This window comes from Patella vulgata, chromosome 4, assembly GCF_932274485.2.
Source record: "Patella vulgata chromosome 4, xgPatVulg1.2, whole genome shotgun sequence".
Taxonomy (NCBI): domain Eukaryota; kingdom Metazoa; phylum Mollusca; class Gastropoda; family Patellidae; genus Patella; species Patella vulgata.
In genome coordinates, this window is record NC_065882.2 from 72,346,507 (window position 1) to 72,357,979 (window position 11,473).

At 36.0% G+C, this 11,473-nt stretch overlaps 1 protein-coding gene across 1 annotated transcript in view; it reads left to right on the forward strand.

Annotated features, from left to right (window-relative positions):
* The window catches only part of LOC126818052 (scavenger receptor cysteine-rich type 1 protein M130), a 41,577-nt gene extending 30,476 nt beyond the window's left edge, over positions 1-11,101 (forward strand). Inside the window, exons 13-19 of the mRNA XM_056100299.1 lie at positions 83-418; positions 1,150-1,470; positions 1,880-2,197; positions 2,436-2,498; positions 6,781-6,918; positions 8,618-8,755; positions 11,082-11,101. Of these exons, the coding sequence (XP_055956274.1) occupies positions 83-418; positions 1,150-1,470; positions 1,880-2,197; positions 2,436-2,498; positions 6,781-6,918; positions 8,618-8,755; positions 11,082-11,101 (1,334 nt within the window). The remainder of the gene's footprint in view (positions 1-82; positions 419-1,149; positions 1,471-1,879; positions 2,198-2,435; positions 2,499-6,780; positions 6,919-8,617; positions 8,756-11,081) is intronic.
* Positions 11,102-11,473: the final 372 nt, after the last annotated feature.

Here is an 11,473-nt window from a genome sequence, read left to right on the forward strand (position 1 = left end):
TATCTTATCTCCAATAATGTATCTTTAAGTATGTATGTTTTCACATAGAATTGAAAACCAGCGTATATTTTCTGTATTGCAGTAGCACAGTACAGGCTGACTGGAGCTTCAAAACCAAACATGGGCAGAGTTGAAGTCTTCACGCAAAATAAATGGGCGTTGCTATGCGATTTGAATGGGATTTATGGTGATAAAGCTAATATTATTTGTCAAACCATGGGTTATAAATATGGAGAACCCTACTATAGTAATAACTTAAATAATATTACTGGAACGTACTGGAGGAATTCATTTTCGTGCGAATACGGGATGAGAATACTGGATGCATGTGAAAACAATGGCTGGACATACCAGGACGGTTCTACGTACTCGGAATGTTCCTACTCTCAACCAGCATCTGTATTCTGCTACGGTGAAGGTAAGTTTTAGATAATAAGTCTTTTGTCATAGCATCTGCATTACTATTGCCACCAATACTAAACCATTGACAACCAAGTAATGATGAGTAAATTCAACGAAGCAACTCTTGAACGTTACAATGTACAGTTTCATTTTAAAATCAAACATACTTTTATTTACAAATCAGCAACACGTTTATTCCCAGATGAACCATAGATTCATTTCCAAATCAAAATGGTCAAGGCAATGCCACAACATATTCATTTACAAACAAGGTCAACATTGGGCTCACCCTGATGATTGTGCTCATAATAAAAATATTAAATTTGTTTACAAATCAGCAACATGTTTATTCCCAAACCAATCAACATAACTGACAATAGCAATGTCACAACATATCCATTTACAAACAAGGTCAACATTAAATTGACCCTATGCCTTTGTTCATAATAACAATAACAGTTTTATACAAGGTCGGTCATTGTTATATATTTTGTTGAACCAAAATAACCCATAACAAGAAAGACATACTGATATTCAACGGAACTGAAACGGTGATGCAATATTGCCGAGGATGTGTGTACACCTAGTATTGCGTCCAGGGATTTTGTTAGTTTGATTCGTTATACAACCCCTAGAGATTAAACCCCTACAAAACAGTCTCTCCAACACATTTCCATCACGTGCTCATTCTATATATTTTAATTTCCAAAACTACCATTTTATTTTAAATGTTTATTTCTCCTTCAGTTCGTCTAAGTACAAAGTATGCTAATTCAAGTGGTGCGGTGCTAGTCTTTGATGGTGATAATAATTACCGATCGTTATGTGCTGCTCAGTTTAATGCCAATACAGCTAATGTGGTTTGTAAACAGCTTGGATTCCCATCAGGTGGACGACTACTACCCGGCAGCAGTTATCATACTTACAGTATACCTTCAAACATATCGTATTCTTGTACAGGAACAGAGAGTAGATTATCGGATTGTCCAGTACAAAGTTCTGTATGTCCTAGTAATAACTCATATGCCAGTGTAGCGTGTATTGACGACAACGCTGCACCAATATCAGGTAAGTAGTATCAATAAATTTTTATGCGGTCGTTACTAGAATTTATTAACCCGAAATAGTCACATTCATAATGAACATTGACAAATCTGGGCCGCAACCAGTAGTTAAGATTTCACTTTTCTACAAAAAAAAGGGAAGTTATCTGCCATTTGCAAGCCCCACACTTATTTCTGTTGGTGTGCTGGCCATGGCTGAAGCGACCACGGAAGTTTGGTGTACTACCTTAACATAAAACAGCTGCCCCAGCTCTTAGATAACACGATTGAAATCTCGTTGTAATATTTGTTCTCTGATAAGAATGATTTATGACCAAATGTATAGTTTACAAGAAAAATATTGTTAATTTTAAACGTATTTCCGTTACTTTCTACTCAACACTTGCATATATTAAATTTGGATTTAATTACAGGTAACGATGGTGATGCCATAGTAGATTCACAAGGACAAGTTTTAGTTTTGTATCATGGTATTTGGGGTACGGTATGTAGCTTAGAGTGGGGTGATCAAGATGCTAGCGTTGTCTGTAGGGAAGCAGGTCATATGTATGGTAAAGCATATGAAAAATATGACTATGAAGGTAATTCGAGACCGGTATGGATCTATGGAACCGATTGTTCCGGATCCGAAACCAAACTAAAGGACTGTCAGTTAAGAAATAGCGACGATGACAATTCCACCTGCAGATATTCCGCATCAGCGATGGCTTATTGTTATAATGATACAAACAGTGAGTATAGTTACATCAAGAACAAAATATGGTATTCACAATATACATGTACATGTATGTATAAAATATGTATGTATTGTATTTCTCATGTACAGTGTACAATATCTTTTACATTGATCTGCAAATTGGGATGATATAAAACAAACAAACAAATACACACCGTGTACTAGCAATAACAGGTTGGTGTATATTTATCTCATTTTGTTTGCATACTTTACATAATATACACTATTTACAGGTGTACAGTATTCACTGGTAGGAACTGGATCTAATTATGGTATTGTACAAGTCACTAGAGATGGTAAAACAGGCTATATCTGTGATGACGGAGGTTTCTACACTAACGAAGCTAAAACTGTTTGTATAGATCTTGGTTTCGCTGATGGAGATAATTATCCTATTCAGCAGAATATTTCTAGTAACAGCAATTGGTGGAAGAGTTATCTATCTTGTCATAATTCTGAACCAGCCTTACAACTATGTAGCAGTAATAATGACTGGAACTACGTATCAATGAATAGTAATAGTTATTGTATGTACAATACACTCTCTGTCTTCTGTTATGGAACATGTGAGTATTTATACTGTGTATAGTAATTAGCATATCGCAAATACGGAAATTTGAATTAGACTGAAGAAGCAACTATATTCTAACGTTTGCACTTGTACACGAGGTACCATTGCGTTAATCAAGAGTGCTTGAGTAGCATAGCCGATGCACGAAGGTTTGGATATCACCAAACTACCATCCTGAAAGCAGGCGATAGTTTTCAGCAGGCGATAGAGTCCACTAGGTGTCGACAACACATCGACCTGATACGCTTCGCGTACTTCTGATCATCGCCAACTACGCTCTGTTTGTCTGCATAACAGATAGCCTTACGTATTGGACCAATATCTCCACACCTTTCAAACGTGATAACGGTAAGTGTCGTCATTGACCTGTTGAACCGGAAGAATTTGAAAGCACTCAAATAGCCCCCCCCCCCCTTCCTACTCAACGACACAAATATAACGTGATATACGTCATTGACCTATTGAGCCAGAAGAACGTGGCAGAAGTCAAGGTAAAATAGAAACACCCCCTTCTAATCTCATATGAATTGAGCATCTGTAGGAAACTAACGCCGAATCTATAACGTGTATAGTTGCATCCACACACTCAGAATGCGTGTTTTAATTTAAATATCATTTAGGATGATTCGTTAGATTTATATATTAAAACATGGTGATTCAACATATATCCTTATTGTAACTTTCAGTGAGATTACATACCAAGTATGAGAATAGCAGTGGTGTTCTGTTAAAAAGAGAGAATCGTGACTACTATGCTTTCTGTTCTGATGGGTTTAACATGAACTCAGCTAATGCTGTATGTAACGATTTAGGATTTAATAAAGCTCGATTAATATTACCAGCATCAGTATATAATATCGGATATTCTGTCAGATTCTCCGATCTACAATGTTCTGATGGTGCTACATCTATGAAACAATGTACATCAGTATATAACAGCAATACCTTCTGTATTGGGGGAGCAGTGGCTGTCGCTTGTGATGATGGAAAACCTTTGGTGGCAGGTAAGACCAATTTTATCCTCCCATGTAGTTCTACATTTAAATGGTTTAAATTACACATAATAAAACACATCATATCAGTAATGATTCATTCCAGCGATTTGGTAACTATTTGTTTTGTTATTTAGCTATCATAATGAATGTTGTTCTAAATCTGTTTTCAGACGGTTTGACTAGAATTTTAAATGATGGTACTGTTCAAGTGAGTAAAAATGGTATGTGGGGTAGTATAAATGGTTATAGATGGGATGATGTCGATGCGCAGATTATCTGTAAAGAGAAGGGGTATGCAACCGGAAGCCCAAAGTATGGTATGAACCATGACGTACCAAGGTAAAAATGCTTTGTAAACACTGAGTGGAAAATGGATTATTATTTAAAATTGATATGATTGATAAACCTGATAGAATTGATATGATTGATAAACCTGATAGAATTGATATGATTGATAAACCTGATAGAATTGATATGATTGATAAACCTGATAGAATTGAAATGATTGATAAACCTGATAGATTTGCAATGGAATGACTTGGTATTGGGATACTCGCGACGTAATTCAATGCGAAGGGCCTTAGTTGTGTTGATTGGTAGAAATGATATTGTTTTATTCAGTTGATCTACAAATTCTATTGTTTACTGGATGGTCAATGTTATTCGGGAAATTAAACCGTGTGACGTTAATGAATTACTCCCCGAAATATCGAACGTTTGTTTTGTCGATTGCACTGAAAGAAGTAGAAACTGTTTTCGTATTATTTCAGGTGGATGTTTGAAGTAGACTGCCAAGGCAGTGAAATGAGTATTTTAGATTGCCCTTACAAGACAACGGCACAAAATGATTCGCGGTATTATAGTGACGCTGCCGTGAACTGCTACAGTTTGCCTAAAGGTAATTTTGTATTTTTGAACCAACACATAGGTAATCTGTTAAATCGCTAAATAGACATCAGCTCAAAATCAATCTGAGTAAAATACAGATCTATATTTCCTTTCGTTTTTTTTATACTTTCGATGGTCTACACTACATGAAGATCTAACAAGTTATAGTGGGATTTCACGTCAAGGATCAAAAGATCGGCTTTTGAGCCTATGGCGTTAGACATTGATTAATCAATCAGCGGTGACGTTTCTAGGGGTTTACCCACAGTTCAGCGCAGAGAACGCCAAGACGTCGCCGTAACAGACCGTTTCATTGGCTAATTCCCCATATCAATAAGAACGCCTGTTATATAACAACTCTTCCAGACCCTAGTTTAGTAAAGACAAGTAAAACGACATTTTGAACTATAAAAAACGAAACGATTGGGATCTGTGTTTTAATCAGTTTGGCTCAAAATGTTTCACCGGAAAATACCGACGCCGCTTTAGACGTATTTGAACGTCTTTTAGAACAAACAGGTGGGACTAGCCCTGTCTAGTGGCGCGCATTTTGGGACTGATTGATTGATTGATTGAAGGGTGAAATATTCTTAGCAACTTTATGGATAGCAAAAATCTGAATGGATCATTTATATGTTGTGAGTTGAACATTATAGAAATCTGATTTTATATATATATATTTATATATATATCTAGGTAATGAGTATAGACTGGAACATGGTAATCATGGAAGATTGATTAGAACTAAAGACAATAAAGAAGGTTATGTCTGTGATACAGGATATGTTGACTATGAGGATGCTAATGTTGTTTGTAAAACATTGGGATACAGTAGAGGAGAGAAATATACATCTCCACGCTTATACAATGGTAAATATAGCTCTACAGTTAATCTCGGTTGGGTCCACTTTCTTTTCTTTTTTTGAATATGATTGACTGAAAATCGGAGGTTTTAAAAAAGTAACTGGTGTTTTGATCAGACGGGGAACCTAAATATGTTACACCATCCATTAATATTTTTGTACAAAATCACAATGTTTACCTGAGGTGTGTTATATGTGAACTATAGCATGTTATAACGTGTACATGTACTTATATTGTTATAATATCATTCATTTTCAGGAACTAACTGGTGGGGAGTGGACATTGCTTGTTATAGTGGTTATCCTGTGTTAGATTCTTGTATTACTAAGTCTAATTGGATATATGGTACAGAACAGAGTAACTATTTGTTAACCAGTTGTAACGAAGACTATCATATGATGTCGGTTTACTGTTATGGAAAAGGTATAATCACTGTAGAATAACTTTGCCAAATTGTTAAAATTATGCGCATGGTTTTGTTTTCGTTTGTTACACATTTCATATTTACAAACGGTTATAAAGGTTTCCATAATATAAGATAGTTTCAGTTCAATCTTTGCAAACACTATATTCTTATTTTCTTAGGAAATATCTTGAAATAACTTTAATCCTTTATCATTTAGTGAAACTCCATCTTCCATTTGGTAATGGAACTGGTGTCATCTTGGTACAGTCAGATTATAATGGAGAATTAGCTGTATGTGCGGATGGATTTGATTTAACTGAAGGTGATGTGGCTTGTAGAGAAATTGGATATTCTGGTATCAGTCGCTTAATTCCTGCTTCCGCCTATTCATATCTCAGTTATCAAATTGGAGCATATAGATTTAATTGCAATGGTGGAGAATCATCGTTACTTAACTGTTCGTACACTAACGAAACCTGTTCTTACGGAAACTATGCCGCCGTAGAATGTGGAAAGTATGCTACTACTACTGATAAAATGTATTATAACACTACCAACCCAGCAAATTATTACACTACCAAACCACCATATTATTCAAATAACAGCACCTCTAACGTCGGTGATACACTTGGTGAGTAGATTTATTATTATTTTATTATCATTATTACCCCCACCCCACCCCCACCCCTGCGGCAAAAACAACCAAACCATCATATCATTCAAATAACAGCAGCTCTAACTTCACTGATACACTGGTTATGTAAATTCACAGTAATAACCACGGTAAAACGTTCTCTTCCAACATCCGCCAAATGATCTTAAATGTGGTTTATAATAGATATATTATTTTTCAGCTAGTACAAATAACACAGCTTTGATGAAAAATCGTCGAGTAACAGTTAAGCAAAATGGGATGTGGGGAGGTATCTGCTTTGAAGGATGGGATGACGTTGATGCTACAGTATTTTGTAAGGAATTGGGCTATGAGGCTGGTATGGCGTTATCGCTTTATCTCTATGATCAAAAAGTACGATGGCGTTACAATGTGAGATGTTCTGGCTCCGAATCAAGTTTGCTGGATTGTCCGTATGATACGAAAAGCGATAATGGTTCGTGTTCTTATGGCCCAGAAGCAGGAGCATTTTGTTACAACAAAGGTGATTGTAAGTATTGTATTGTATTTCCCTTTCCTTGTTCGCGATGAGCATTGTAAAACCTTTAAATGTTAACTCATTATTTTAATTTTCGCTTCTACCAACGGGTAGGTTTTTACGAATTACTTGACAGTGTTCGATTATGTTCTACAATTAATTTGTTTAATTTGGTTAGAGTTACGAAGACCGTAAGTCAGTTGCCCTTCAAATTGGCAGATGTTTCGTGAACATTTCATAATATGTTTTGTTGAGATTAAATTATTTTTAACACGTATGTGTGTTTTCAACAAAAAAAATAATGAAACAAACGTATATTTGTGTATTGCAGTAGCACAATATAGGCTGACTGGAGCTTCCAAACCAAACATGGGCAGAGTTGAGGTCTTCACTCAAAATAAATGGGCTTTGCTGTGTGATACTTATGGTTTTCATGATGGAAAAGCTAATATCGTTTGTAAATCTATGGGGTATAAATCTGGTGAAACTTACTATGCTGATGATCTAAATAATATGACTGGAAATTACTGGAAGAATTCATTTTCGTCGTGCGATTACGGTATGAGATTGTTGGATGCGTGTACAAACAGTGACTGGACATACCAGGATGCTTCTTCTTATTCAGAATGTTCCTACTCCCAACCAGCATCTGTATTCTGCTACAGTGAAGGTAAGTTTCAGATACTGTTGGAACCAATTGAATTATGAAAAATTAATTACTACTATACATTTGCAACACCACAATATGATTTTGAATTTGTCATCTAATTTGTTCCCAATTATTTAATCCCAATTGTTTATCTCTACTTCAGTTCGTCTAAGTACAAAGTATGCTAATTCAAGTGGTGCGGTGCTAGTCTTTGATGGTGATGATAATTACCGATCGTTATGTGCTGCTCAGTTTAATGCCAATACAGCTAATGTGGTTTGTAAACAGCTTGGATTCCCATCAGGTGGACGACTACTGCCCGGCAGCAGTTATCTTACTTACAGTATACCTTCAAACATATCGTATTTTTGTTCAGGAACAGAGAGTAGATTATCGGATTGTTCAGTACAAAGTTCTGTATGTCCTAGTAATAACTCATATGCCAGTGTAGCATGTATTGACGACAATTCTGCACCAATATCAGGTAGGTAGTATCATAAAATTACAATATTATTATTGAATTTTTAGTAGGTTGTTACTAAGATTTATTAAGCCGAAAAAGTCACATTCACAATAACCGTTGACAAATCTGGAAGGCAACCAAGTGGTGTGACTTCATTTTTCTCCCGGAAAGGGGATTATCTCCCCTTAGGAAAGCCACACAGACTTATTTCCCTTCGTGGTCAAGACACCCGTTTGAATGGTGGGTGTGCTGACCAAGGTAAGAGCGACCCCGGAAACTGGGTGAACTAACCTAAGAGATCACGTGACGTACACGTTTACATGGGATGGGAGATGTGGTTATGTTAAATTAATAGTATCCGCGTTACTGCTGCCTTCTCAACATTTATACATGTATATATATATATATATATTTGGAATAAATTACAGGTAACGATGGTGATGCCATAGTAGATTCACAAGGACAAGTTTTAGTTTTGTATCATGGTATTTGGGGCACTGTATGCAGCTCAGATTGGGGTGATCAAGATGCTAACGTTGTCTGTAAGGAAGCAGGTCATATTTATGGTAAAGCATTTGAAAAATATGACTATGAAGGTAATTCGAGACCAGTATGGATCTATGGAACAGATTGTTCCGGATCCGAACCCAAACTAAAGGACTGTCAGTTACGAAATAGCGATGATGCCAATTCCACCTGCAGATACTCCGCATCAGCGATGGCTTATTGTTATAATGATACAAACAGTAAGTATAGTTACATCATGAACAAAATATGGTATTCACAATATACATGTATATATAAAATATGTATGTATGGTATTTCTCATGTACAGTGTACAATATCTTTTACATCGATCTGAAAATTGGGATGATATAAAACAAACAAACAAATACACACCGTGTACTAAGAATAACAGGTTGGTGTATATTGATCTCCTTTTGTTTGCATATAACCTTACATAATATACACTATTTACAGGTGTACAGTATTCACTGGTAGGAACTGGATCTAATTATGGTATTGTACAAGTCACTAGAGATGGTAAAACAGGCTATATCTGTGATGACGGGGGTTTCTATGATAACGAAGCTAAAGCTGTTTGTAAAGATCTTGGTTTCGCTGATGGAGATAATTATCCTATTCAGCAGAATATTTCTAGTAACAGCAATTGGTGGAAGAGTTATCTATCTTGTTATAATTCAGAGCCAGCCTTACAACTATGTAGCACAAATAATGACTGGAACTACGTATCAATGAATAGTAGTAGTAGTTATTGTATGTACAATACACTCTCTGTCTTCTGTTATGGAACATGTGAGTATTTATACTGTGTATATCGCAAATATGGAAATTTGAATTCGACTAAAGAAGTAACTATATTCTAACGTTGGCACTTGTACACGACGCACCATTGCGTTAATTTAAGAGTGTCCGAGTAGCATATCCGATGCCCGAAGGTTTGGATATCACCAAACTACAATCCTGAAAGCAGGCGATAGTTTTCAGCAGATATGGTCTACTAGTTGTCGGCAGCTCATCGACCTGACAAGCTTCGCGTACTTCTCTTCATCGCCGACTATGCGCTGTTGGACTGCGTAACAGATAGCCTTACGTTGGACCAATATCTCCACACCTTTGAAACGTGATAACGACAAGTGTCGTCAATGACCTATTGAACCAGAAGAACGTGGCAACACTCAATTAGACCCCCACCCCACATAGATACTCAAATAGAAACACCCCTCCTAATCTCCTATGAATTTAGCATCTGTAGAAAGCTAACACCGCAACTTTAACGCCTATAGTTGCAGCTACACACTCGGAATGCGTGTTTTAATCTAAAACACATTTTATGTTGATTCGATAGATTTATATATTAAAACATGGGGATTCATAATATATCCTTATTGTAACTTTCAGTGAGACTACATACCAAGTATGAGAATAGCAGTGGTGTCCTGTTAAAAAGAGAGAATCGTGACTACTATGCTTTCTGTTCTGATGGGTTTAACATGAACTCAGCTAATGCTGTATGTAACGATTTAGGATTTAATAAAGCTAGATTAATATTACCAGCATCAGTATATGATATCGGATATTCTGTCAGATTCTCCGATCTACAATGTTCTGATGGTGCTACATCTATGAAACAATGTACATCAGTATATAACAGCAATACCTTTTGTAATGGGGGTGCAGTGGCTGTCGCTTGTGATGATGGAAAACCTTTGGTTACAGGTAAGACCAATTTTATCTCCCATGTAGTTCTACATTTAAATGGTTTAAAGTACACATAATACGATTAGCTATGTTATGTCAACAAACACGTAATATCAGTAATGATTCCAGCGATTTGGTAACTATTTGTTTTGTTATTTCCCTATCATAATGAATGTTGTTCTAAATCTGTTTTCAGACGGTTTGACTAGAATTTTAAATGATGGTACTGTTCAAGTGAGTAAAAATGGTATGTGGGGTAGTATAAATGGTTATAGATGGGATGATGTCGATGCGCAGGTTATCTGTAAAGAGAAGGGGTATGAAACCGGAAGCTCAAAGTATGGTATGAACCATGACGTACCAAGGTAAAAATGCTTTGTAAAAACTGAGTGGAAAATGGATTATTATTTTAAATTGATATGATTGATAAACCTGATAGAATTGATATGATTGATAAACCTGATAGAATTGATATGATTGATAAACCTGATAGATTTGATATGATTGATAAACCTGATAGAATTGAAATGATTGATAAACCTGATAGAATTGAAATGATTGATAAACCTGATAGATTTGCAATGGAATGACTTGGTATTAGGATACTCGCGACGTAATTCAATGCGAAGGACCTTAGTTGTGTTGATTGGTACAAATTCTATTGTTTAGTGGATGGTCAATATTATTAAGGGAAATTAAACAATGTGACATTAATCAATTATTCTCTGAGATATCTGTAGTTTGTTTTCTCATTTGCACTGAAAGAATTAGTAACTGTTTTCGTATTATTTCAGGTGGATGTTTGAAGTAAACTGCCAAGGCAATGAAATGAGTATTTTAGATTGCCCTTACAAGACAACAGCACAAAATGATTCGCGGTATTATAGTGACGCTGCTGTTCACTGCTACAATTTACCTAAAGGTAATTTTGTATTTGGGGGCCAACACAGCTAATTTGTTCAATTGCCTTTATAATGAAATGGATATTGAATAGACAGTAGCTCACATTGATGCACGGTAAAATGCCGACGCTGCTGTACACGTATTAGAACAAATAGGTG